At 52.1% G+C, this 26,368-nt stretch overlaps 12 protein-coding genes and 1 non-coding gene across 13 annotated transcripts; 9 read left to right on the top strand and 4 right to left on the bottom strand.

The window, feature by feature from the left end:
* Positions 1 to 539: 539 nt before the first annotated feature.
* On the top strand, positions 540 to 1,976 carry J4E86_005324 (uncharacterized protein; the record flags this gene model as incomplete). Its single annotated transcript, XM_051445858.1, has 3 exons — positions 540 to 940; positions 990 to 1,530; positions 1,584 to 1,976. The coding sequence occupies 3 exons, from the start codon at positions 540 to 542 to the stop codon at positions 1,974 to 1,976; spliced, it is 1,335 nt and encodes a 444-aa protein (XP_051302625.1).
* Positions 1,977 to 2,590: 614 nt separating this feature from the next.
* Positions 2,591 to 3,703, top strand: J4E86_005323 (uncharacterized protein; the record flags this gene model as incomplete). The annotated part of the gene is made up of 1 exon (XM_051445857.1): positions 2,591 to 3,703. The coding sequence occupies one exon, from the start codon at positions 2,591 to 2,593 to the stop codon at positions 3,701 to 3,703; it is 1,113 nt and encodes a 370-aa protein (XP_051302624.1).
* Positions 3,704 to 3,810: 107 nt separating this feature from the next.
* J4E86_005322 (uncharacterized protein) lies at positions 3,811 to 5,253 on the bottom strand (the record flags this gene model as incomplete). Its single annotated transcript, XM_051445856.1, has 2 exons — positions 3,811 to 4,701; positions 4,753 to 5,253. The coding sequence occupies 2 exons, from the start codon at positions 5,251 to 5,253 to the stop codon at positions 3,811 to 3,813; spliced, it is 1,392 nt and encodes a 463-aa protein (XP_051302623.1).
* A 1,678-nt stretch (positions 5,254 to 6,931) lies between these two features.
* Positions 6,932 to 7,036, bottom strand: J4E86_005321. Its single transcript has one exon. It is a non-coding gene; the product is annotated as a tRNA-Met (tRNA).
* Positions 7,037 to 7,473: 437 nt separating this feature from the next.
* On the top strand, positions 7,474 to 9,037 carry ARG8 (acetylornithine aminotransferase; the record flags this gene model as incomplete). The annotated part of the gene is made up of 3 exons (XM_051445855.1): positions 7,474 to 7,620; positions 7,675 to 7,914; positions 7,964 to 9,037. 3 exons carry the CDS (start codon positions 7,474 to 7,476, stop codon positions 9,035 to 9,037), a joined length of 1,461 nt encoding a protein of 486 aa, XP_051302622.1.
* A 322-nt stretch (positions 9,038 to 9,359) lies between these two features.
* Positions 9,360 to 13,217, bottom strand: J4E86_005319 (uncharacterized protein; the record flags this gene model as incomplete). Its single annotated transcript, XM_051445854.1, has 2 exons — positions 9,360 to 11,413; positions 11,465 to 13,217. The coding sequence occupies 2 exons, from the start codon at positions 13,215 to 13,217 to the stop codon at positions 9,360 to 9,362; spliced, it is 3,807 nt and encodes a 1,268-aa protein (XP_051302621.1).
* A 537-nt stretch (positions 13,218 to 13,754) lies between these two features.
* On the top strand, positions 13,755 to 15,844 carry J4E86_005318 (uncharacterized protein; the record flags this gene model as incomplete). Its single annotated transcript, XM_051445853.1, has 6 exons — positions 13,755 to 13,908; positions 13,987 to 14,196; positions 14,827 to 14,849; positions 14,902 to 15,220; positions 15,269 to 15,658; positions 15,723 to 15,844. 6 exons carry the CDS (start codon positions 13,755 to 13,757, stop codon positions 15,842 to 15,844), a joined length of 1,218 nt encoding a protein of 405 aa, XP_051302620.1.
* A 1,035-nt stretch (positions 15,845 to 16,879) lies between these two features.
* Positions 16,880 to 17,513, bottom strand: J4E86_005317 (uncharacterized protein; the record flags this gene model as incomplete). Its single annotated transcript, XM_051445852.1, has 2 exons — positions 16,880 to 17,365; positions 17,424 to 17,513. The coding sequence occupies 2 exons, from the start codon at positions 17,511 to 17,513 to the stop codon at positions 16,880 to 16,882; spliced, it is 576 nt and encodes a 191-aa protein (XP_051302619.1).
* A 1,131-nt stretch (positions 17,514 to 18,644) lies between these two features.
* Positions 18,645 to 19,904, top strand: J4E86_005316 (uncharacterized protein; the record flags this gene model as incomplete). Its single annotated transcript, XM_051445851.1, has 3 exons — positions 18,645 to 18,921; positions 18,969 to 19,705; positions 19,761 to 19,904. 3 exons carry the CDS (start codon positions 18,645 to 18,647, stop codon positions 19,902 to 19,904), a joined length of 1,158 nt encoding a protein of 385 aa, XP_051302618.1.
* A 329-nt stretch (positions 19,905 to 20,233) lies between these two features.
* On the top strand, positions 20,234 to 21,072 carry J4E86_005315 (uncharacterized protein; the record flags this gene model as incomplete). Its single annotated transcript, XM_051445850.1, has 2 exons — positions 20,234 to 20,309; positions 20,438 to 21,072. The coding sequence occupies 2 exons, from the start codon at positions 20,234 to 20,236 to the stop codon at positions 21,070 to 21,072; spliced, it is 711 nt and encodes a 236-aa protein (XP_051302617.1).
* Positions 21,073 to 22,065: 993 nt separating this feature from the next.
* Positions 22,066 to 23,734, top strand: J4E86_005314 (uncharacterized protein; the record flags this gene model as incomplete). The annotated part of the gene is made up of 3 exons (XM_051445849.1): positions 22,066 to 22,122; positions 22,168 to 22,723; positions 22,791 to 23,734. The coding sequence occupies 3 exons, from the start codon at positions 22,066 to 22,068 to the stop codon at positions 23,732 to 23,734; spliced, it is 1,557 nt and encodes a 518-aa protein (XP_051302616.1).
* A 398-nt stretch (positions 23,735 to 24,132) lies between these two features.
* J4E86_005313 (uncharacterized protein) lies at positions 24,133 to 24,802 on the top strand (the record flags this gene model as incomplete). The annotated part of the gene is made up of 2 exons (XM_051445848.1): positions 24,133 to 24,165; positions 24,230 to 24,802. The coding sequence occupies 2 exons, from the start codon at positions 24,133 to 24,135 to the stop codon at positions 24,800 to 24,802; spliced, it is 606 nt and encodes a 201-aa protein (XP_051302615.1).
* A 639-nt stretch (positions 24,803 to 25,441) lies between these two features.
* Positions 25,442 to 26,238, top strand: J4E86_005312 (uncharacterized protein; the record flags this gene model as incomplete). The annotated part of the gene is made up of 3 exons (XM_051445847.1): positions 25,442 to 25,466; positions 25,517 to 25,888; positions 25,958 to 26,238. The coding sequence occupies 3 exons, from the start codon at positions 25,442 to 25,444 to the stop codon at positions 26,236 to 26,238; spliced, it is 678 nt and encodes a 225-aa protein (XP_051302614.1).
* Between the last annotated feature and the right edge of the window lie 130 nt (positions 26,239 to 26,368).

Raw genomic sequence — 26,368 nt, 5'->3', positions numbered from 1 at the left:
TCTGCTGGTCCGTACCACTCAACGCGAACACCTATCCTATACCTTAAAGGCATCCCGTGCTACATTTTCTTATCGTTCACGTGAAACAGTGGACATCTCTAAAGTATCCTTTCGGTGGTAGGTACAACTACGCGCGACCGAGCTTCATCTTCTTTGAGTGGTTCTTCCAATCGGTACACCCTGAACTATCAACTCTCTCCACATTACTCGCACTAGGCTGACAACCACCATACTTACCTTACGGCGCCGAAGAGGCTTTTTCACCTTCGCGGTGGAGCTTTAAAAAAATGATACTTCAGTACCAAGGGACTTGGTCTTTCCATTGCACAATCAGAACTGACCGTCCGCCAACGTCTAGTAAGGGGAACGCCATGTGAACATGTGCTCCACACAACCACTTCAACAGCAATTACTGGTCACAGCATTTCGATGTGTGCGCATTTGATAATTTTCATACTAACCGAGATCAAATTAATATACAAGAAAAGATCTCCTACTGTATAATCATCTCCTCTCAAACACCTCACTATCCGCACATCATGGAGCATCCCTCAGAGCTCTCTGAGAAAATTACTGACGCCCCCGAGGGGGGCCCTTCAGCGCAAACGCCAAAGTCCAAGGGTAAGCAAAGCTCCCAGGGCAAGGAGTCCGTCGCCAGTGGCTTCAAGTACGGACCCGTGCCAGGTCAGTACTTCCGTTCACGACGCGTGAAGCCCGAGGATGTCGGGATGCCGTGGCTCGACAAGCCGCACCCGAGGCAGAAATGGGGAACGATTCTTCCCCTCGTCGGCTTTGGTCTTGGCCTGATGGTGACTGCCATCATGATCTGGGACGGCTTCCGAGTCATCGGCAAGCACAAGTACTGCCAGATCTTCTACGACGATTTCAAGTTACTGAATGAGACTGTCTGGACTAAGGAAGTCGAGCTGGGCGGCTACGGGTAAGTCTCTTCCGACCATTGGTATGCATTGACTAACTCGAATATGCAGCAACGGCCAGTTTGAAATGACTACTGGCTCGGATGAGAACGTCTTCGTCAAGAACGGTGAACTTATCATCAAGCCGACTCTCCAGGAGGAGCAATTCCTTGGAAGCAACTACACCCTTGACCTACGTGGCCATGGATGCACTGGTTCCGGCTGGAGTGACTGTGTTGCCACCACCAACACGACCAACGGCACCATCATCAACCCCATCAAGTCCGGTCGCATCAACACCAGGCGCGGCGCCTCAATCAAGTACGGCCGTATCGAGGTCGTCGCCAAACTGCCATCTGGTGATTGGCTATGGCCCGCTATCTGGATGTTGCCCAAGGACAACGCATATGGCCCTTGGCCTCGATCTGGTGAGATCGATATCGCCGAATCTCGCGGCAACGATCCCAGTTACGCTCAGGGTGGCAGGAACGTTGTCTCGAGCACGTTGCACTTTGGTCCCGACTCCAACCATAATGGCTGGTGGCGCAACAACGTCAAGCGCGAAGCGCTACACACTACATACGCCGCCGGTTACAACACTTTCGGTATTGAGGTAAGTCTCACATGTTTCCGTCGTCTGCCCGCCAGTACTAATCAAACATCCAGTGGAGCGAGAAGTACATCTTCACCTACATCAACACGCGCCTGCTCCAAGTCATGTACACGCACTTCGACCAGCCCTTCTTCAAGTACGGAAACTTCCCCCAGGCCGATGCCACCGGCACCCGTCTCGACAACCCCTGGAAGCACGCCAAGAGCAACGCCGCTCCCTTCGACCAGGAGTTCTACCTCGTCATGAACCTGGCTGTCGGTTCCACCAACGGCTGGTTCGAGGATGGCAAGAGCGGTAAGCCATGGATTGACAAGAGTCACCGCGCCAAGCTCGACTTCTGGGAGGCCAAGAACCAGTGGTTGCCTACGTGGAAGGACGGCGGACAGATGAAGGTTAAGAGTGTTACCATGTGGCAACAAGGCGGACACAACGGGTGCAAGGCTTAAGGTGTCTAAGGCGATTGGTTGAAGGAGAAGACTGGCTTAGTGGACTTGACTCGTTGCCGCAAGTACTGCGCAGGTCCAAGTCCGTATGGAGAACCTCGCTGATTGTAATCGTACTATTTAATGCAACGACTTTGTCTCAAGGGATCCATGCTATCGTGACGTTCGTTGTACGCACTTTGACGAATACGACTTCATCGCAAGCCATGTTCAACGTTATCTAAACTGCTTTCCTTGAAGACAGCCGGCGAGTTCTCTATTAACATGAATATATGTGATAATTGTTGTGAGGTCCCAGGTACTCTTTGATGGAAAGACAGGCACGCAAGTCATGTACGCCCGCAAAGATAGAAGCTAGTGTTCAGTCGGGAAGGTGGGATGGCCTCCGGCTTACCATTTCGGGCCATCACGACCAGGCACCCACTTTTCCACTTCTAACATCTACACGCCTATCTTGAGTGCAACGTCCGATATTCGCAGCGCGCGTACTTGTGACTAAGCCCGGTATCATCCGTACTATACGCGTTGCTCCCCTCAGTCGAGCTGCTTGAACGATTCACCACCAGAAGCGCTCTCTATTCCATCGGTCCCTCCAGCATCTCGTACACGTCGCAACCATGCCGTACTCTCCCAAAGTAGGCGACTCGCTAGACTCGCTAGATACGCCATCAATGATTGTGGACTTGGACCTCATGGAAGCCAACCTGGATAAACTCATGAAACAACTTCTCCCCACCGGCGTCAACATCCGCCCACATCTTAAGACCACGAAATCTGCTATTCTGGCGAAGAAGATGGTCAAAGCGGGCGCAAAAGGAGGATGCGTAGCGAAACTTTCCGAAGCAGAAGTCATGTGCGAAAAAGGCTTCACAGACCTGCTAATCACCTGCGAGATAATCGGCCCAGCAAAAGTGGCGCGATTAGTGGAACTAGTCAAGAAGTACAAGGACGTGCGGATAGTCGTCGACAGCATAGAAGGTGCCGGCGCAATCGAGCAAGCACTTTTCGAAAGCGGCTTCGAAGGCACCGTCATGACGCTCATCGATCTCGATGTGGGATTACACCGCACGGGTGTGCAACCTGGTCAGCCAGCCTCGGACCTAGCACGTTTCGTCGCCAGCTCAAAGCACCTCAAACTCATTGGCGTGCAAGGGTACGAGGGACATTTGCAACACATCCACGGTCTCGAGGAGCGCAAGAGTCAATGTCTGGAGAGCATGAGGATCCTTACCTCGACCGCGGATGCGCTGAGGAAAGAAGGTTACGCGATTGATGTGGTGACGACTGGTGGGACGGGTACAGCGGAGTTCTGTGTCACGGTCCCTGGAATCACAGAAGTACAGCCTGGCTCTTTTCTCTTCATGGATACGGATTATCGCAATGCTGTTGGTTCGACAAACTATGCGCAGAGTCTGACTATCTTGTCGACGGTTCTCAGCAAGCAGGGCCCCAATATCATTACCATTGACGCGGGTCTCAAGTCGTTGACGACGGATTCTGGGTTGGCGGAGTGCAAGACGCCGGGGTATACGTATGGGGTTCTGGGAGATGAGCATGGTAGTCTCGCTTGGGAGGAAGGCAAGGATAAAGAGTTGAAGATTGGCGATAGGGTCGAGATGGTGCCTAGTCATATTGACCCGACGGTGAACCTGCACAATGTTTACTATGCGTATCGGAAGGGCATCATCGAGGAGATTTGGCCTGTAGACAGTAGAGGGTGTGTGCAATAGCGTTTGGGATGCTACAAAATCGAATTGGTAATCGCGTCTAACAGATCATGTACACCTTCTTCACACAAGCCCCTACTTTTACAGCCCCTTCTATACATATTTCCATCTCAAATGAGATCCAGTAGATTCGCTTGTAGATCCTTCACTGGAACATCGGCAAGGGGATCTTTGCCGGTAAACGACGCAGCCGCTCGGTCTGACCTGCTCATTTTGGTAATATCGTAGTGTTCACCGCCCATCTTGGGATGACGCTTGTCTTTGTACGCGTTAAACTTGTCGTTCCAGTGCCATGGGTCTTTATCCGCTTGTTTCGAATTGCTTATGTTTTCGACATTGTCCGGACCCCTCTTCCTCTTGCCGTTGCCTGTTGGCGGCGGAGAGACATGTTTCTCACCTGTGGCTTTCGGGTTTGCATTCTCTTTATCGGCGTCGTCGTCTTCTGGAATTGTGACTGGGTTCTCCGCCGAGCTGCCAACAGAGTCTTTAGCAGCCCTCTCAGCCTCAATCTTCTCAAGAGTCGTTGTCCCAGTCATGATCTTCTCGACCTCTCCGTTGGTGTGCGCGAAGTCATCATCGACGTCGCCGACCTTTGCCAGTTTGTCCAGGCGGAGTTTCGTCGCAAAGATTCCCTTCTCAGGGTCGAGGTTGCCCTTCTTGAAGTAATTGACGGCTTCCTTGCGCCATGATACACACTGCCCTTCGATGCCGAAAGCAGGGAGATCGTGCGATAGCTCTAGATAATACGCAATGACGATTGCCAAGTCAAGGAAGCGGGAATCTGGCTTGAGCTCGCCTGCTGCTTCAATGGCCGCAAGCACGGTGAGTAGTGCGCAGCCCATTAAGCCGATCATTTCGTAGGTTGTGTCGCCGTCTTCGTTGTTGATGAGCGCCGTGATGTGCTCGTTTTCATTCAGCCACAGTCCTACTGCGCTGATGACCGACCACATTTTCTCGATCCGGTCCTTCTTGGCATGGAAGCCTTGATTGAATTCGACCATCTTTGCGCTGTTAGCTTCCAGCTATCACGCGCAGCTGACCATTGCACTTACCATATTCTCCATAATTTCTTGCATTCCCCATCCTTGCCAGTCTGTATACAAGTTCATCTCAAAAGCGTCTGGGTCGCAGTACTTCGCCTTCCTTCCTAGTAGATCCGCCTTGAGCCACGCATCCCACAACATGACCCATTTGTGCTCCGGATGTTTGCTCGCCGGTGCTTTAAAGAGGCCATCTTTTCTGAATTGATCGTCGATGGGCTTGTAGAGCTTGCTGAAGATCTCGGATTTTGAGGAAATGAAGGCGTCCGGGTCCAATGTCCAGTTCAGATAATTCCGGCCTTCAATGTCGAAGAAAGGATGCGGTATGCAAACGTAATCGTAAGGTGCTGGATCAGCGGGCTTGCCCGTGCTGCTGTTCTGCTTATTTTTCTTCTGCTTGTCGTTCTTGTTGGGGCGCACCGACTCGAAGGCGGAATCCGAGCTCTCGCTGCCCGAATCTTCTAGGAAGACGCCGGAATCGCGCGCGGTCTTCTGTTTCTTCGCCGGAGGCATTTTCACGTGGGATATGAGACGGGACAGGTGCTCAATGATATGTATTTGATGGGAGTAGATAGTTAATCGATGATCTTGATGGATTGGAGGTGTGGATTGATGAGGTTCATCCGGGTGTTCGTGGGATCATGACATCAAGGAGCTTCGTCATCGCTCCGAGACCCCTGAACAACGCGAAACTCTCACGATCGCACGTGAATGGCGTTTTGTGGTATCGCGACGCGTCTGGCGAACCCATGCTGTCTGCATCTTGAAGATTCTGATAAACTCCCAAAAGCTCGCCGCTTTTTGTGACATTACAGGGTCCGCTTGGGAAGAAAGAGGGTAGAAGTGATGGCAGAGGGTGAACAGGCAGCGGGGTGCGACGGACGGACGCGTCGAGGGAAGCTTGTGCCCCAACCAGCTAGCGCAACACAGCAACCGCGACCATTCAGGATCTCAGCTCGCACTACTTTCCAACGAACCAGCACGACCTCTCTTCGCCCTACAACTCCATCACATCTCCGAAGAGTATTGTCGAGAGCGTCATCTAATACAAGGAGAAAACCAAACACCCAGGAGCCTACATCTTCGTCAGATCCTCCAATTTGCTTCTTATATCATGCTGTAGTCTGCAGACCTGTCTAGTTCTCTGTTTCCAACAAACGCTGCTGCATCTCGGACGCGGGTTTGGGCTGTTGCGGAAGAAGCGCCTGATGTCCTTTTACGAGCGAGTCGCAAATGCCCTCCTCTCGTGCATCTGCGTCTGTCTCAATGATCCGATCTCAGAGGCCGCACGGTCACTTACAGCTCAAGCATTCAAAACGCGCGGAGGGTTCCGACTGTTCGTGACCTCATACAATGATCACGGACGTTGACGATATCGAAACAGACCTTGGTGTTGGTTGCCCAAGTCGTTGGATACCAATGGCTACGATATAGTCCTTGTTGTGATCGAGTAGCAGATGCACATGTTGAACGTTCGGCCGCTCATCGCGTCATACGACGGCCTATGGAACTGAGGTCTATACTGGCTTTCACATACTTGCAGGTTGGAGCGACTCTTCCCAAGAGTCCCAGACGCCAGCATGTCTCGAAATTTCTGTATGCGTGAAGTATGCGCATGGGAGACGGAACGGCGCAGATTGTGTAGGAAGTAGTGACTGAGACTTCATGGTGGCGTATTCTGCCTTTACTCTGCAGCCTACAACAGCGCAGAAGCAAGGAACTGAGAACTTGCAACAGCGATGTAGGCTTCTAGGTTCTCTGTTGTTACACTGGTCGTTCTTGTAGCGTTTTGTTGTAGTAGGTACGCACGATGCTTAAGCTGCGTGAGACGTGCCACAGATGAACTACGTGGAAGAGAAGGCAGATGCTTGGATGAGAGACTACGGCTTTTCCATGCCTACCGCTCAGTGCCCGGCGGCCTGGGTTCTTTCACGACACTAACTGTGTCTTTTGTTCGCGGTAATGCCTTGTATTTGTGAAGGCCCTGCTATAACCAGCTAGTAGATTAGAACTATGTATGTTACTCCCAGCTTAATTGTTCTGCCACACACCGGCCTGCACATGAAGCCAAAAAGCATTGAACTGTCAACCAAAAAACATGTCGGCTAATTTCGATCTCCAAAAACATGAGTATACGTAGCGAGTCTACGACACTGGTAACAGCAAAAAGCCGGGCATCTGGCAAAAAGTTTGCCCCCTGGCAGGATCGAACTGCCGACCTCGGGATATCTGCTCTGTCGAACAGTCATATGTGTAGATATGAGACCCACGTGATAACCAACTACACCAAGGAGGCTTTGTTCTTCTCCTTTGGCCCGATTAGGCCATTCATATTTCACCGCTCATTGCTCACCGCTCACCGGTCGCTCCTGCCGTTGTTGCGCTCGCTCCTTCCTCCGTTGACCCAAACATCCCTGTCATTTCACCCTCCACCGACCCAAACATCCCTACCACCCCACCCTTCCCATCCTATGCTACCAAAAAGACTGGGCACACATTTGAGTACATAACCCAGAAGTCTACATTGCCTTAAAATCTTGCGAAATGGTTGTTCTCATCTTGATGTAGTCTGCAGAGCACCTGTTGAATTACACCTTGTACGAGGCACTCCGACTCTCCGACCTCGGCCTATCTTATCATGCACGCTAAAATTTTGGGCAGTTGCGTCACGCCCAACAGTCACGATTGACGCATCTGATGAGGCTCTGGAGTTCGTTTTCCTAAATTTTGCAAATGATCATGGCTTCACGAATGGCTTCGCAGCGCGTATGCGCTACATTGCGCCCATCTCGCATCAATTACGTCCCCGCGCGGTTTGCTTCCGCAGCCTCTGCGGTTAGGGGGTCCAGTCTACCACAGGACGTGAAGGACGCCATAGCCGTGAGTACCAACCTACACACGCTCTACAGCGCCCTCCATAATGACACTCTATAGCGCGACTCCACACTACCTACACCCGACCCGCCCTCATCCTCCAAGACAGCCGGCCTCGTCAACCAGCAATTACCGTACATGGTCCCGACCTATGTCCGCCCACCACCGATGTTCGAGAAGGGAGAGGGGTGCTGGATGTGGGATATTGAGAACAGAAAGTACCTCGACTTCACAGCTGGTATCGCCGTCAATGCGCTGGGGCACTGCGACCCTGGCGTAGCGCAGGTCATTGGAGAACAGGTACGTCCGTCACCACTGCATCGATTGTGGCTTACTGACTCCCTCCTAGGCCAGGCAGCTCATGCACACCTCGAACCTCTACCACAACCCGCACACAGGCCTGCTATCGAAGCAGCTGATCCAGCTCACGCACGCGACCGGAGGCTTCGCCAGCGCCACTCGCACATTCATATGCAACAGTGGTTCCGAGGCCAACGAGGCCGCCATCAAGTTCGCGCGCAAGGTCGGGAAGTCAATGTCACCGGACAAGGAGAAGCATGAATTCGTTTCGTTCCACAACTCATTCCACGGCCGGACCATGGGCAGTTTGAGTGCGACACCGAACCCCAAGTACCAGACACCGTTCTCACCGATGGTGCCCGGTTTCAAGTACGGCACATTCAATGACGTGGAAGCAGTCAACGACCTGGTTACTGACGCGACGTGCGGTGTCATCGTGGAGCCAATCCAGGGAGAGGGTGGTGTGAACGTTGCGACACCCGAGTTCCTTCTCGCGCTCCGAAAGAGGTGCACGGAAGTCGGTGCTGTCTTGATCTTCGACGAGATACAGTGCGGTCTAGGCCGGACAGGTACTTTCTGGGCACACGGCGGCTACCCCAAGGAATGCCATCCCGACATTGTAACCACAGCCAAAGCACTCGGCAACGGATTCCCCATTGGCGCGACTATCGTCAACGACTTCGTCTGTGACAACATCAAGACTGGTGATCACGGCACCACCTTTGGCGGCAACCCCCTCGGATCCCGCGTCGCTTCATACATCCTGTCCCGCCTGTCATCGCCAGAGATTCTTGACTCGATACCCGCCAAGGAGCAAGCATTCCGCAAGCACTTCGACGCTCTCCGACAGCGCTTCTCCAGCCAGATCAAGGAGGTCAGAGGCAAGGGTCTGATCTTGGGTCTTCAGCTTGATGTCGATCCTACGCCCATCGTTACTGCTGCTCGTGAGAGAGGTCTGTTGATCATCACATGCGGTACAAACACCCTGAGATTCGTTCCCCCACTCGTGATTACCGAAGCGGAGATCGAGGAGGGCATGCAGATCTTAGGACAAGCGATGGAGAGCGTATGGGTCAAGCATGAGGATGTTGAGGGCACAGACGGTCAGCAGGAGATGCGGTAATGCATACCATGGTTAGCATGGCGTTCATCGGCGTTGTAGATAGGTAGCGTTGTACATATTTCACCAAAAGTCAAGGCATTAGAAGGACGATAGCATGTTGTATGAATGAATTGTATATTGTCATACGCTGATTCCATTCGGGGTACTGAAGCAAAACTAAGCAAGGCCGAAGCCAGGTCTCACGGGTATAGTACATGCAAAGTAACTTCCAAACCGAGTGTGAAGGAAGTCGATTGGGCGAGCCCGCTGTTCAATATAGAAATAGAAATGGAATGTGTGCCGTGGTATAACTCCAGAGCTGTATGGGTAAGATCTTCATGTCTCAACCGCTGCCAAAGATGCTGGCGACTGGTCGGGACGATGCTGCACCGGCAGCATTCAAGTCGCCATTCTGAGCAGGTCCTCGCACCGGCAAGCCAGTACCAGGCGTTGAAGGTGCAGTCGTGCTATTGGTACCATCCGCATCCTCGTTCTCGTCCTTCTTCGCACCCTTCGAAGTCTTCGCCTTCTTCTGCGGTCCATCCTTAGTCTTCTTATCAGCGCCTCCATACCGATGGTACTTGTGCCGATTCGGTCGCCCAAACACCTGCTGCGGTGTCTGCAGTAGCGCAAAGCTGGATAAGCCCTCGCCCTCGTCATCACCCACAGGCAGGATCTGAGCATTCTGGATGATCTCGATGATGCCAGCGTCGTCTTCAAGCTCTTTCGCTTCTTGATGATCGGCACGAGACATTTTCTTCGCGCGATTGAAGATCGCGTGCTCAATTGTGTTCTCGAGGACTAGGGTCTCGACGAGTACCTCTTTTGTTTGTCCAATGCGATGGGCTCGTTTGATGGCTTGCGCTTCGATGTTCGGTCTGTTGATCGGGTTTACAATCAGTACGACGCTCGCCGCATTGAGGTTTAGTCCAAGCGCACCGCACGCGACATCGATGAGCAAGACTCGCACATCTGGATCTTCGTTGAACAGTCGTACGTACTCTGATCGTAGTACGTTGTTTAGGGTTCTCGCGTAGATGCGATGATTCACATACATCAACTCAAGGCATTGGGCGATGTAAAACGCCGCGTTGTCACCATCGTAGAAGATGATGATCTTCTCTTTCTCTTGATGCTGCATCACCTTATCCAGGAGATATGTAAGTTTGGCCGATGTTGTGCCAATGCAGCGTGTGTTTCGGAGATCGGAGTTTGCGGGAAGGTCCGCCGTCTCGTCTGCGAAGGTAAGTTTTCGCTTCTTTGTGCGAACGGGTGATGCGATGTCCAGGGTGTCTTCAACGCCATTCGCATCGTTGGATCCTGGTGACTTCTTAGGAGAGGCTTTGCTCGCGATGGCTGATGTTCGACGACTAGTCGATGGCTGTTGACCCTTTACCAGCGAAGTAGGCACTCCTGTCCTCTGCAGCGGCAAGCCATTGACTGTGCCTTCGCTGGACGCTTTGAGCTTGCCCTCTTCCTCTGCCATCGCAATGGCCTTTGCTTTTGCTGCATATCCAACAGCATCCAGCCCGAACGTTGGATCGGAAGACCGGATGCTGCTATCGACGTGGAGTTGGCCCTCAATGAGCTGCGTAACACCAACCACGATGGGCTCCGCCGGGTAAACAAGTGCAAAAGCCTCCCGCGCCGCTTCTGGCCAGCTGTTGACAGCCATACCCAATTCATGAGATGTACTCAATGCAATCCATTCAGCGGAAGCCGTAAGCTTCGACACGATTTGACTGCTCTCCAGGAGGGATTGCGCGTCCTCGAGCGAGCAGTTCTTGTTCTCTTTGGAAAGGTACTTACTGCTAGTTTCAAGCGTGGCGACTACATCTGAGAGGCTGAAACCTGTCCAGGTAAAGTTGGACTGCCGTAAATTTCTGATGAGACTGTGACGAGCTTTCACGCTGTTCTTGTGAAATAGATAGTCGACATCGGTCCGCTCGCTCGTGATAGCGTTTGCTCGCAGAACTTGGATGAAGAGATTGGCCGTCATCTTATCAAACCAACATGGCTTGAGGTAAACAGTTCTGTGTCGCATCGGCGGTAAGACAATGTCCTTCTCAACATCCTCTGGGCGTGTCTTCACAACTAGTCCTTCCAATGCTCGGACGAAGCATGAAGAAAACCCGGAATAAGTCTTTTTGTACTGGTGCTCGTGGCGATAAACGTATTCATCCCAGTCGAGCTTACCTTCGGAGTTCTCGCACCATGGTCGAACCATGAGGAAACGTGAAGCAAGCATACCCAAAGCTTTAGCAGCTTTGGCATTCTCTGCATCATTATTGAACGTCTTTCTCTTTTCAATGGCAAGTTCGCGCTGCAATGCCGGGTGGGTCTCCGGATCGGCGGTGGACATGTCTACCTCCACACCGACCAAACTTTTCGCAGGTGCTTTGAACCAACGTCAGCGTATGTATATATGTCACAATTTGCACGACTCACTTCCTGATACGACCCAGCGTCTCTCCGCTTGTATCTGCTTAGCGACAAGTACAGCATTGGAGACAGAGCTCGAGAAAGAGTGTCCTTCATCGATAATGATCCGTAGCCAGTGTATATTCTTCAGCGGCGATTCGTACACTCTATCGGTGTCAACGCAACTGCAATCTGGAATGCGGGTTGCTCCGATGTAAGGACAGTTACAAACGCGAGAGGCCCCAGAACCCATGCGTCGTCCTTGTTCATCCTGACCGTCTTGGATCTCTTGTTCGAAGCGGTTGCGAGTGAACAGAACCACATCAAACTTCATGAGTTCAGTGGGAGCGGGTAGTTCGCTTCGAAAATACATAGTCTCGTCAGTGGGATGGGTGATCTTCGTCTTACTGGCGCGCTTGGACACAGAGTCAACGACGAGAATCCTGAGGCCACCTGGAAGGACGTGCTTTTGTATTTCCGACTGCCATTGGTGTAGTAAGTTTCGCGGTACAACAATGATAGTAGCGGAAGAGAGGACCAATTGACGTGTGGGCGGTATTCGGGTGTTCCTATTCATGCGTGGAATATCTGGTGGTATCTCGTAGAATGGAACGTCTCGATCCAGCGCATCTTTGATGCTTTTCATGTCTCCAGCCCCATTCGCCTCAGACTGCTCGAGGAAGGATTTCATTGGAATTGAATGTCGGCCAGCGGAAGAGATGGCCATGTCTGCCAACGACCCAGGTCGCTTGCGGAGAGGAGGTAATGGTCGGTATGCGACTGGAATCTTGGGAAGATGGCCCTTACTTGCCAAAATAACGGCCAAGCAAATTACCGTTTTCCCCAAGCCCATGGTCTCTGCCAGAATACCACCCCGGTTCAATTCGTAGTAGCGCGGCTCTTGTAGAAACGATCCATCTCGAGGCCCGAAGTAGAAATTCTTGCCATCAGGCGAGATACGGACCTCCAATCTTGGATCAAGCTGCAGCTGTGGCGAAGCTTCCCGTTGCAGCATCAAGCTCGCCGACCGTGTCTGATACGCGTACAATCTGGTTTTGAGCCCCGGTAGAGCCTGTTCACCATGCTCCGACCACTCTGAGACTGCCGCAGAATCTAGCGCATCTTGTACGGCGGCACGTGTATAGCGACACTTGATCTTTGCCACGTCTGGCGCAGGTGATGGTAGCTTGTTGAAAAGGTAGTATAGCGAAACAGGTTCTACATCAGCCCAGGGATCAAAGTAACGAGTCTCATCAGGATTTGAGTCTCCATTCCAAGCACTCGATGAGATATCAATTTGTTGAAGCAGTGTCCGCAAAGCGTTCTTCAAGCTCTTGCTGTTACGGTCAATCGTACGACGACCCCAGTCTTCTGGCAAGAGATAGACGCGAACAAGGCCGTGATGAGACGCATTACCAGACGTTCCTTTACGCGCAAACATCCGAATCCAGTGAGCTTCAAGCAGTCGTGATGCTTCAACGCCGATGTTGGCCTTGATCTCGTCGGTAAGCTCTTGGTGCAGTAACTCGACCCAATCGCCTCTCGACGGTGAGATTGAACTAAAATCGAATGTGTGTTTGAAGTGAAGGCAGCCAAGTGCGATGTACCGATCCATGTTCTGTGCACCAGTCTCAACACACTCCACGTTTTCGGGAGCTGATAAGAATCCTGGGGTAGCGGGCGTAGATGATCCAGTAGCAGCAGAGGCTCGCTCCGAAGACGAAGATATGGATATAGCATCGTCACGGTCGTTCATTTGGTGATCAGTTGATTTGTCCATGTTCTCGCGTGCGGCTCGATGATCATAGCTGCTGCTAGTCGTGCCACATGACGTGGGCGACGTGATTGTTGTAAGCCCGACCATCATGAACGTTCGTTATCATCAAAGCCAGTGGGTACGACCGTACAGCCCGAGACTACGGGACAAGAGTTTGAGTCGATGATGGTAGGTGTGTTGCAGGTGAGACGGGAGGCGACTGCCTGAATGCCAAGTAAACGGCAGTCGCGTTCCGCACTAACCCAAAGCGTTAGCGCGTTCCTTCAGTATCGCGTCCTGACTTTTTTAGTCCGGGCAAGACAGTAGCGAATGCACAATGTAGTGCCTGTCTCGGTGGTTCCTTGCGACGGATGTAGAACGACAGGGATGCAGATGCGTTATATCCGGTGGTAAACATCTCTACGCGTGACGCGACCGTAATTAATCTGCTATATTGCAGACTGGGGTCACGTAATGCGAAGTTGCGATCACATATAAAGAGACCCGGGGACTGAATCAAGTCGCAGTCTTGCATATTGGGGCTTCAGGTTCTTCTTCGCGATGTTGTCGTTCTTCGCTCAAATTTTGTTGGTAGCATTGGGCGCACTCGCTGCGCCGGTGGAGAATGCCCAGAGCGCCGCAGCAACTGTAGGCAAAATACGTGGCGTTCGCGACCCAATTTACCATCTATACTTGCAAGCAAGCGCTAAGAATGGTATGCTGATTTCCTTCTCTTAACATCCAGCTTTACTACCGAGGTACTTTTCCAGAAGCTTATTAACAACGCGTATAGCATCGATCCCTGTGCTGGGACCCGAAACCGCAGCTGACGAATTTACCATCGGCGGCACTATCCAATCGAAAAAGACAAGCCAGTATCTGAACATTGCGACCGCATCGACAAGCTACAAGCCGTTGGTCTGGGGAGCCACTAGGGAGACTACGGCGTGGGGATTGGAGGGTGATACTATCATTACTGTGCAGAGCAGTAGCTATGGACGACGTAAGTACTCAGGAAGGAGGCATGTTCGGCTCATTGTCGGCGGTGCTAACACCCAGCCTAGAGCTGAACTTCCTCGTATGCAAATCGGCTGAAGCGAGTTACTACGATTTGTACTTGCAGACGGGGAGCGATACGCCTAGTGGAAGGACATGCAGCAATTACCAGACGATCCATCTACCGTGTCTGTGTTAGAGGTTACGAAGGATGGTTGATGGCTGTGTATGCAAGTTGCTAGGAATGACAAAGGCGCCGTAGAAAACCATGGAGTTGATGGAAAGTTTGTCAAGGCTCGGTCCAATCAGTAATCAAGGATGCCGAGGTGGTTCATGTGGTGTAGTGAACATCCGCAGGCAAAGACATCGAAATCGAGAGAGCGTGGCCGCGGCAGTGTTAGCCTTATCCGGAATAGCGTCTTTGGTGCCGCACGATGCCCGCAGGTGGCCGGGACATCTGGATCCACCGATGATTAGTGACGTATCGACCTTGTTAACTCCGAACAGCGAAGCTCTTTCGATGATGATTAATGGGACAATGTGGGGAAATCACCTTAAGATATCACGATCCCCTCTCCCTTCCACCAAACACCGATCAACTGAAGTACACGAACAATCATGTCATACAGCAGAGTAGGAGTCGTCACCGGCGCCAACAAGGTACCTATACGCGTCCACCACCCCTCCGCAAGTACCAGACTGACATCTGCAGGGTATCGGACGCGCCATTGTTCAGCAGCTCGCTTTGCAATACCCCAAGTCGCCGCTCAACAACGGACCCTTTCTGATTTATCTGACGGCTCGCGACCAGGGCAGAGGAGAAGCTGCCGTCAAAGACTTGGAGCAAGATGCGGCATTGAAGCAGGCAAAGGCATTGAAGGCCGATGGTGGTCTCTCTGAGATCAAGTTCCATCTGCTTGACATCACAAGCAGCAGCAGCATCAAGACCCTTGCGGACCACTTGAAGCAGGCTCATGGGGACGGCATTGACTTTGTCATCAACAACGCTGGTATCGCGTTGGACGGCTTCAGTAAGTATCTCCTTCCAATGTACAATCCGCCGTCCCTAACATAGCTAGATGCCGACCTCGTCAAAACAACCCTCGACTGCAACTACTACAAGACGCTCGAGGCGTGCCACACCTTCCTCCCCCTCCTCAAGCCCACCGGTCGCATCGTGAACCTCGGCAGCATGGCTGGCAAGCTCAACAAATACTCCGAAGAGGTTCGCAACCGCTTCCTCGCCTCCAAGACCGAAGAAGATGTCACAAGCATCATGAAGGACTTTGTTGCTGCTGTCGAAGCTGGCAAGGAGAAGGACGCTGGCTTCCCAAGTGCCGGGTATGCTGTGAGCAAGGCAGGATTAATTGGAGGCACACGGGCGCTGGCCAGACAAGAGAAGGAGAAGGGAAGCAAGGTATTGATCAATACCTGCTGCCCAGGTTATGTCAACACAGACATGACAAAGGGTAAGCAAACCTTCCCTCGTGTGCATCATGTGAGACATGTACTGACTCTATACACCAAATCTAGGCAACGGAACGAGGACTGTAGAAGAAGGCGCTCAAACCCCCGTGATGCTCGCGATCCACGACATCCAGAACAAGACAGGTGCTTTCTGGCAGTACGAGAAGGAGATCGACTGGGTTGGTTAGAAGTACAAAGGAACAAAATGAAATGTATACTCCACGATTGGTCTCGATGGTGATCTCACTCGTGCTTGTGACTAACGAGTTACGCGCTTACATGCAGACCATGCAGGTCAGAGTTCTTTGTCAATCCACGTTATGCGCCACCGAAGACGCCCGTTCACATACGTACCTTGTCATATAGCACCCGCATATGATTCGAAGGCGAGATCTTACATCGGCCCCCACACGTCACATATCACACCGCATGTAAACGCCGAGATCGGTTTCACATAAATACTACGTCTATGCAAAGAAGTTCTCCATTCCAAGAAGGTCCACCTTCCCCGTAGTCGCCTAGGAACTAGAAAAGCCGATCCAAGCAAGGTTCCTCCGCTTGCAACCTTTTCAACATGCACCTTACTACTCTTACGTTCCTTTCAACTCTCGCCATCTCAGCAACTGCAGCGCCCACTGCACCCGGGCCTCCCATTTGCGGCACCATCTACCTGCAAGGCGGCAAGACCCAAGTCATCTACGGTGACGCTTGCTATGGAATCACTGGCAAAGCGCTGTCAGCGACGGTGTCTGAGGCGTGTGGGTGTGACTTCTCGCAGTAGGTCCTGTTGCGTAGAAGATGTAGCAAGGTAGACTGGGCTAACGGGAATGTAGGTGGGATACATGTGATGCGGGGAAGTTGAAAGACAGGAGTATCACCGGGGTGTCTATCACGGAGGCGAGGGGATATTGGTGTAATCTGCACTAAGATGTGGCACGAGGAGAGGAGCAAATTTCTCAATTGTACTGTCTTAGTGCATTCAAACTCTATTTGCAAAAAAGACACAACTTGTAGGGTTGGTTACCTACTACCTATCTCCTGTAGCATTGTAACCATTAAAGTAGGATACAGCAGTTAGCGTCAGGGTTCAGTATGACGCAAAAAGAAAACAATCCCAAAAACACAGTCGCAAAACACAAACTCGGTTGTAATCCTTCACTCCATATCAATCAATGTTCCTGGAGCCAATGAGTAAACCCGCTAACACTCAACATGCCGCCCACCTAGAGTTTGGTGTCTTCATTACCGAGCATATGTGAAAGTGACGACCACTGGCTCTTGAGCTGCTCGAGCTTTTTCTGGGCAGCATCGTTCTTCTTTGCCTTCCTTCTCTCGAACGCCAATTGGTTTTCTAGGTCATCGTTTGTCTGCTTCTGCGACTTCAATTTGCTCTTGGTCCGTCGGAGGTCGTCGTGTGCGGTCTTCCAGGAGTTATGGTTGTTTTGAGCTAGAAGGTTTGCCGCACTCAGCTCTTCTTTGGTCTCGTCCAGCTCATCCTTTGTCGTGTTCAGTTCGTCCTGACTTGACTCCAGCTCTTCCCTGGTCTCGTTCAGCTCATTCTGAGTCGATTCCAGTTCATTCTTAGTAGATTCTAGCTCTTCCTCAGTTGTCTCAAGTTTGTTCTTTGTATCTTCAAGCTCTTGCATCATTTCCTCGAACATGGTATGCAACTTTGTTTGCGCGTTGTTGGAGCACGGGAGTTGTTGCTTCTACGTAGTCACGTCAGCCATCTTACCTGGCAGTGAACACTCTGATCAGGTTACGTACCGCTACTCGCAGACGATCTACTGGTGTAGTCGCAATTCTGCTTTTGGTTTTGCCCAGCGAGTCTGTTGAGATTTGCTTCTTTAATGCCATACTGAGTTCCCAGATTCGGATTAAGGTCCCGGGGATGATTGAATGTTGCAATGTAATTGAAATAAGCTGTGTAGGAGACCTGTGGAGATTGTCACTTTATAGTTCGGAGTGCTACTCAGGTAAAGCTAGATGTTGGTCGAGAAGCGGTAAAGAAATGCAGCGAAAGGACACCGTAAGTCATTCGACGACAACATACTGGCAGCTGCGAAGAAGGGGCGGTAAAGTAAAGGTAAAGCTCAACCATGACGTAGTAGTATCAAGGTAACCATGAGACATCAGGCCTGATAGATGTATGGCATACATTGAAGAAGTGACCAAGATGGCATATACTCTGCCAATAACATCCTTCAATTAAATCGCAGGGATCTTGCACGAACCTGGAACTACTGATGAAGAGTTGGTTGGAAATGACCATTGGGTTTCTCGAAAACGCGATGCTTCAAAGGTACCAAATGCGGAGGCGGACGGCTTGCAGTGCGGAAAGCCTTTGCGAGCCTGATGTACAGCAACACCTGTTCATACTTACGCGTACTTTGAAGTCTGACCGATAAATTACTCGCATCGCTGCGATATTATTGAGGTCAAGGACACTGCGACCAGATAATGGTGGTGACAGAGGAATTCCCAGCCTTGGAAGACGAGAAGCACCGATCGAGGGTCCCGACGCGCTAGCCTCATTAGCACTTTCCCTCTGCCACCAAAGCTCACGATGCCTCAAGCCCGTTGCGACGCTCGTCCATCTGGAATGCCTTCATCGCACATGAGTATGTGTTGTATGAGTCATGTTCATTATTCCAAGTCGCCGGGACTGTAGCCGAAGGGTCGTCAGAAAGCGAGTCATGGCGGATGACGCTGCGGGGAAAGAGCTCGTCAGGCACCTGTTGGATATTGTTCTCCGCATGAGCTTCCTCAGCCCAGGCTGTTTCAAGCAGCAGGTACTTGCATGCAGCAGCATAGCTGGCTCATCCAATGATAGTATACTAAGGAGATGCGGGCTGATTCCGATGTGGTAGTATAGGTCTAAGATACAAATACCAAGATGCGGCCCTCACGCGTCGCGTTATTGCTTCCAGCCTTACACTGCGCATACCCTTGGATACTCTCTATTGACATATAACTCATACCTAGATCATGGGAAACCATGCGCTGATTTACGGTGCTTCTGGCATCTCGGGATGGGCCATCGTCAATGCCATCTTGAACGGATACCCTTCCAAGGATGCCTTCTCCAGGGTTACAGCTATGGTCAATCGGCCGCTGACACGTGAGATGGCTCTCTGGCCTGACGACCCAAGACTGCAAATCGTGTCCGGTGTCGATCTGGTCAAGGGGACACAAGAAGAGCTCGAGAAGCAGATCAAAGAAAAGGTCAAAGATGTTGAGACCGTGACTCAAGTGTACTTCTATTGTAAGTAACAACTGTTAGAAGAAATCACAGGGTCTGACATGACCGAGCATACAAGCAGATCGATGAACCAGAAGCCGAGTGCAAAACCAACGAAGCAATGTTGGAGCGCGCCGTGACTGCGATTGATCACTTGTCCTCCAAACTATCATACGTACTGCTTCCGACGGGAACCAAGATCTACGGTTGCCAGATGTTAGACAAGTTCCCATTCGCGAACGACCTACCGCTCAAGGAAACACTTCCACCGATCCCCGAACCGTACCTTTCCCAGCTTTTCTACTACAACCAGATTGATTGCTTAAAACGCATCTCCAAAGGAAAGAACTGGAGCTGGTGCGAGGTCCGGCCAGACAACATCATCGGTTTCGTGCCGAATAATAACGCATATTGCCTTGCGCAAACATTGGCGTTGTACCTTTCGCTATATCGATCGGTTGAGGGCGAGGGCGCAAAGTGCCCATTCCCTGGTACCGAGAAGTCGTGGGTGAACAAGTACAATGAGTCTCCTCAAGATATGGTTGCGCACTTTTCCATCCACGCGTCTTTGAACCCAGAGAAAACCGCGTCGCAAAGCTTCAACGTGGGCGGTCAAGAAGACAGCTGGAGCGGCAAGTGGCCGGTAATTTGTGATTACTTCGGTCTGAAGGGTACCGGACCTGAAGAGGGTTCACCACAGCCAGGCGCGTACATTGACGCACATAAGAAGCAGTGGGAGGAGCTGGAGAAGAAGCACAATCTTAAGAAGGGAAGCGTCGATAGCGATATCACGCATCCCGGATTCCAGGTATGTCGGAAATCTGGTTGCGTCGTGTACGCATGCAGTAGCTGACCAGTATTAGTACTTCATCATGACGATGTTCGATTTCGACCGCCAGATGAGCATGGAAGCTTCGCACAAGGTGGGATACACGGAGGAGATTGGGACGAAGGAAACATGGACGACTGCGTTCGATCGCATGAGGAATGCGAAAGTGATACCCTGATGCCGTGAAGGAAACCTTGGAAGAGCGTGCGTGCTGTAAGTGTATAGGGGACCTTAAGGGTCTGGCAAGTGGGCCTTCCAAGCTCGTGGCTGCCCGGGCCCCCGCGCCATCCCCATTGGCGAACACAACCCAGAGTTTCAATATATTCCTGTTTGATATGCGCGACTCTCAGCCAAAGTCTCACTGCTTATAAATAGCGCAAGATCGGTCAATTGCTAGAGCTATGACGCTAGCCATCGGTCTCAGTCGGACTCCTGTTTGCTGCGCCCCCACAATGCCATTGAAGCAGCACCATCTAGACGACTGATGAACAGTCTCGATATTCTCCGATGCTCCCATCTGCGGGAGGTCTGCGAAACAAGGTGGTTTTGAAGGGCCTGGGTGTAGTGGCCTTTTTCTGCATAGGTGCGTCGCGCCAGCGTTCCAAGGTTCCGGGCGCGTTAGACTCAACTACAGTTGTCGCATTGGCACTCCAAGATGCTGCCCATGTTGGACACCTGGGTCTTCATTGTATGGTGCTAACATCTCCATAGTAATCCTGCTGCTGATGTCAAGCTTCCCCCACAAACGACCAGGCGCGAACCTCAACCTCCCACTACGCATACTTCCGCTCGGCGACTCGATAACTTGGGGTGGCCAGCCGGGTGCAGACAACGGGACAGATGGATACCGCGCACAACTAATCCACGCGCTTATACGTGCGCGCTACGCGTCGGTGAACTTTGTCGGCACGCAGCGCTCTGGACTCATGCCCAACAATGACAACGAGGGGCACCCAGGGGCCACAATCAGCGAGCTTCAGGGCTTGATGAAAGCTGGACTTCAGATGCGACCGAATGTGGTCTTGTTGCATGTTGGCACGAACGATATGGCTCGACCCGAAACCGCAGAAGAGAAGTGGGCAGATGCGCCGAAGCGTTTAGCAGCGCTGCTGGACGACGTGCTGGACGTGTGCCCGGACGCCGCGGTGCTGGTCGCGAAGATCATACAGGGGGCGGATATGCAGGCGCAGGAAAACATCAAGAGGTTCAATGATGCCGTGCCTGCGGTTGCGAAGAAGAAGCTCGATCAGGGCTTCAAGGTTGCGGTTGTCGACCACAGCGTCGTCCTGCCCGAGGAGTTAGTTGACGGGCTGCATCCGTGGGTGTTCCGGTTACCTGTGGCTTGAAAGCACGTTTGCTAATCGAATCAGGTCCTATTCCGGATACTTTCACATGGGAAACATCTGGTTCGATGCTATCAAAGCTGCCAGTGGCCTAGGGGTCATAACACCGCCCGTCGCACCACAAGAAACATGACCCGCGCGTGTCGCACCCGTCTATAGCCAACTAGTTGTCAAAACTACCACATCGAGCTTCACGACACACAATATCCCCTGAAAGTGGTGACGACGCAGACTGCCTCTCAGGTTGCACGGATATGTCACATGCGAGCTTGATACCTAGGTACCCACGAAGCTGTCAAGATTGTCAGACCGAGCACAACAGAAGCACGAGTGCGTGTGGCACTGTGACCACGCTATAGGCGACCACGTCCGGACCAGTCTCCATCGATACAATGCAACTCGTCTTGCTTACTGTGCTACGCTCACGATTCAAGCCTGATCATGCCATTGCCATGCGCGAGTCGCATACATCGGCCATACGCTCATTCGCTAGCCCCAACTGTGGAAACCTGCGCGGGGTCAACATGCGGGCAGGCGGGGCGCCCACGCTGCATCACGCTAAAGCATATCCAACCCCAATCATGGAAGTTTGCCCTTCTCACAGAAGGCGTGATCACTTTTTGCATGTCGGCAATATCTGCAAAGACGCCTCAATGGAATGACAGATGCTGTGGAACACGACAATCTGGTTTCTAGGGCCTCGCGGTTAGTCGGCTAGAATTGTCAAACGCTTTTGGCAAGTCTTCTTGACAGCTCTGCATACATGGCGTCGGATATGCTTTGGCGAGCTGCTGCCGCTATGGCAGCGACGGATGACTACGCGTTGTAGTGCATGTAGCGTCATGGTCACAGGGATCGGTCGGCTTTGGTATATCTCAACCGTCGTGCGGTTCGTTTTTTGGTCAGCCTTACTTCAGTTGTGTCAGCTTGGTTGTCGCTTTCTATTCTTTCCGACTCTTCGTTAGAAGAACGACTGAATAGAGACCGAACCTCACCATGGGTTTCGTAGACGAGGATCGCGTTCGCCTGATCGCGATCTGGGCACCCGCTGCAGTACGTCTCCAAGCTCTCCTCTTGACATTGATCTGATAAGTCCAGTTCGTCGCATACGTAGTCTTGACAGCAATCTACAACCTCACACTTCACCCTCTTGCCAAATATCCTGGCCCGCTGTTATGGCGCATTTCGCCCATTCCCTCGATCATCTCCCTGTTACGCGGCCGCATCGCCTTCGACTACAAGGTCCACCACGACAAATACGGGCCCGTAGTCCGCGTCATGCCCAATGAGCTCTCCTTCAACACAGCAAAAGCTTGGGACGACATTTACGGACATCGAGTCGGGCTTGCGAACATGGACAAAGACCCTATCCACGTCGGGGCTGTAGAAGCGATTCCAGGCGCGACAAATTTGACCATGGCTCCTGATATCCACCATGCGAGGCAGAGGAGAGCGCTAGCTCATGCGTTCAGCAAGCAGGCTCTGCTGGAACAGCAGTATATCTTGAAGGGATATGTGAACCTGTTTGTGGACAGGCTGAGGGAAAAGGCGCACAAGGGTGAAGCAGCGAACATGGTTTCGTGGTTCAACTTTTGCACCTTCGACATCATTGGTGATCTCAGTTTTGGCGAGCCATTCGGATGTCTACGAGAAGGTACATATCACCCTAATAAGCGTTGTCGCGAGATGCACTCCAGGCCCGTACTAACAGACATTCTCAGGCGAAGGTTCTGAGTCCGCAAACTGGGTAGTCCTAATCTACGAAGCCATCAAATCCGGCGCGATTGAACAAGCAACTCGCCGCTTTGCCAAACCCGGGTCACTCGCACAGAAATTCCTCATGTGGTGCATACCCACTATCGTCCGCGAACGCCGTTTCCGCCATCTGCGCAACTCGACTGAGAAGACTGTGAAGAGACTGAACCAAAAAGACAACGATCACCGCGACTTCATCTGGTACATTCTGAAACAACGAGAGAAGAAGAACGAGGTCAGCGATGACGAGGTGATCATGAACGCAGCTTTGTTCATCGTGGCGGGCAGTGAAACTACTGCAACGGAGCTCTGTGGACTGACGAACTACCTCTTGAGAAACCCCGTAATATTCCAGAAGTTGAAGGACGAGTTGAGAAGTGCGGTCAAGACAGAAGAGGACATCAACATGGACGTCTTGGGCAGCCTACCATACATGAACGCTTGCATCGAGGAGGGCCTTCGCATCTTCCCTCCAGTACCCGTTGGTCTCTTGCGCACAGTGCCCAAAGGCGGTTCACTAATCGACGGCCACGCCGTACCCGAAAACACATCTGTCTGCGTCAGTTCCTGGGGCGCATCGCACTCAGCTGCCAACTTTGCGCAACCGGACACTTTCATCCCCGAACGCTTCCTCGACACCCCAGACTCCAAAGCAAAGTTCGCTGGTGACGCCAAAAAAGCGGCGCAGCCCTTCTCGACTGGACCGAGAGGGTGCATTGGCAGAAATCTGACGTATGTCGAGTTGAGGCTGATTCTGGGTGCTTTTTTGTGGAACTTTGATGTTGAGTTTGCGGATGGGGCGCCGCTCTGGGATCCAAAGGATGAGTTCAAGGGGCTGAAGGCGTATAATACTTGGGAGAAGAGTCCGTTGATGGTTAAGTTGACGGATGTGAGGAAGACGCCTGCTTAGAGGGGTTGGGATGCGGCAGCGCAATGACTTCGGATGGCAGTATATAGATTTCTCTATCTGATAAGAAATGAAGTTCACAGTATCTTACTCGATCAATGTACCTGCACCTCGAAGGCCCACCTGGGCACGATTCAACGCGCCCACGTGACTCCGTGATAGCGCGACGCGGGGCTGGGTTAGCTCCGAATCTCCTACGTCAGCGTCCACAATCGGCAGCAGCTTGACATCAACAGTCACCACCGATGCACAGACACCCGATTTCTCTACTCACGAAACAGGTACCAATTTCCACCAAAATCAGCTCCCGGGGCATACTGCGACTGCGCATTTCGACTACACGACACAGCCTTCTCCCACGCACCTTCCACACCCGCGCGCCACTCTACGCAGCCTACAACATGCCGCAAGACCCAAAGATCGTCAAGGTCGAGGTAAGTGCTGACTGCATAATATACACGTGAAATATAGACTGACGTCGTATGTCTACCTCTACAGCCACTTCCTGCCAGCGAGGCAAAGTGGATCGAGTTCCAGAAGATCTCATGGCAGGATCAAACTGGTAAAGACCGCGTATGGGAAGCCGCGGCGCGCAAGACTCGAGGCAAGGCAGGCGTCGATGCCGTCGCCATCACCACAATCATCCGCCACCCCTCGCGCCCCCCTTCCACCATCATCATCCTGCAGTACCGCCCACCCGTCAATGCCGTCTGCGTCGAGCTTCCCGCCGGTCTAGTTGACGAGAAGGAGTCACCTAGCGAGGCCAGCGTACGAGAGCTACACGAGGAGACTGGATACAAAGGCAAGCTAGCATTTATCAGCCCCACCATCGTCTCCGATCCTGGTCTAAGCACTGCCAATATGCAATTGGCCATGGTGGAAGTCAACTTGAAAGAAGGTGACGCGGAGCCCGAGCAGGCGCTGGATGACGGCGAGTTCATCGAGAGGGTCGTGGTGCCAATCGACGAGCTGTACGACCGCTTGGTCAAGTACGATCAAGAGGGCAAGACAGTAGATGCGAGGCTTTGGCATTGGGCTGCAGGATGGAATGCCGCGAAGACTATGTTGTGATGGAGCCTGCCTGGGCCTGGGCGCAGTCCCGTCACTAACTCCATCGATGACTTCCTCGTGGCGAGATGTTATGTGTAGGTAAACGATCTCCTCAAGCGCGTCATCGGCGGGCTGACCTTCGAGGCTTCATGGTCACATCAAGGTGTGATATTGCCAAGAGGCTGGTAACTTGCTCACGGAACCCTCCGCTTGCGGGGACTATCAAACAAATACACAATATTCGAGACTAACTCGTCACTCGTGATTAACGAACGTGCTCTTTGCCTCACCCAATACGGCCTTTACCGCCTTTCGTTTCTTGCTCATTCGTTTCCACGACGAACGCTCTCAGTCCCTTGGCTATTTCTCGTCATTCCGCCGGCTAATCCCGCCTCCTGCTTCACGTGTGATTATCTCAGGAGTCACCTGGGTCTTTGATCGCTATGACGGTAAGAGCGCACTGTAACGTCGCCAGTAGCGTGCACCCATTGGCGCATATAAGCTACGAACTTCCTCGTTCCTTCTCTCATATACCAGCCCCGACTTCCCTGACCGGCGTTTTCTCCCGAAAGCTATTCTTATTATACAGTACTCGATCTTATCTCCCTTTTGGCATATCAGATCTCCTAGATCCTCTCAGATCTGACCGTCATCGACACGATGTATTCCTCAAGTTACCTCGCTGGTAAGATGCTTCATGAACTCTTCAAGTCTCCCTTCGCTAATCGTGGACAGTTGCGCTCGGCATCTTTGCTGTGTTCACCAACGCCGCTCCGACTGACTTCAAGACTCAAGACATGTCCAAGGACTCGAGCCATGTCTTCTCCCCAGAGCACTTCATGTCTTCCCTGATCGAACCCGGCCTCTCGATGGCGTCTATATCCGTGCTTAGTTGGATTGGCATGGGTGACCCAGACATTCCTCAAATTCGAGGTGAAATTCGGAACCACTGTCCCTTCTCAGTCTGGGCTCGTCTATCTATCGCTGACAACAACTCATTTGGAGTGCCCTGCGACCATGCTGGGGAGACCCAGATGGTGGAAGTACTACCAGGCCATCGATACAAGGCGCCCTTCCCATGTCAGCTGAACCAGTGTGGTCACGTCAGTACGTATGCCTTATATATCTCCCCGTATCTTTCACTACCTTCGAATGCTCCAGCTAATACACACCCAGTCAAGGTCGCCTACCATCCACAGGATCGCAACGTCTACCAGATCGAGTACTCACTGGACCCCCATGACGGCCGTATGTGGTACAACCTCTCTGCTGAGGACGGTGCGCCATTCCAAGATGTTGAGCGCTACCTCGCTGGCTTCGGTCCTACATGTCCTTTCGTTCACTGCGCACCTGGTCAGTACGGTAAAGACCCGGACCATGGATGTGACTGGCCCATTCAGCCTGTCTGCGCTACTATCGGTAGTGTTGTCGGAGTGCTCTGTGGTAGGCTGGAGTAAGCTGGTGGGTATGAGGGTCGCTGTTGACTTGGAGTCGAGGCTGTTGACTGAGTGGTTACGAACTATATAGACTTGGATATCAGAGGGCTTTTGTATGGCATTTGGCGAATGCGCAATATGCGCTAGATAG

The sequence above is a fragment of the Alternaria arbusti genome (assembly GCF_024043155.1).
Source record: "Alternaria arbusti strain BMP 1465 chromosome Unknown scaffold_6, whole genome shotgun sequence".
Classification (NCBI taxonomy): Eukaryota; Fungi; Ascomycota; class Dothideomycetes; order Pleosporales; family Pleosporaceae; genus Alternaria; species Alternaria arbusti.
This window is presented reverse-complemented; position numbering and strand designations above follow the sequence as displayed.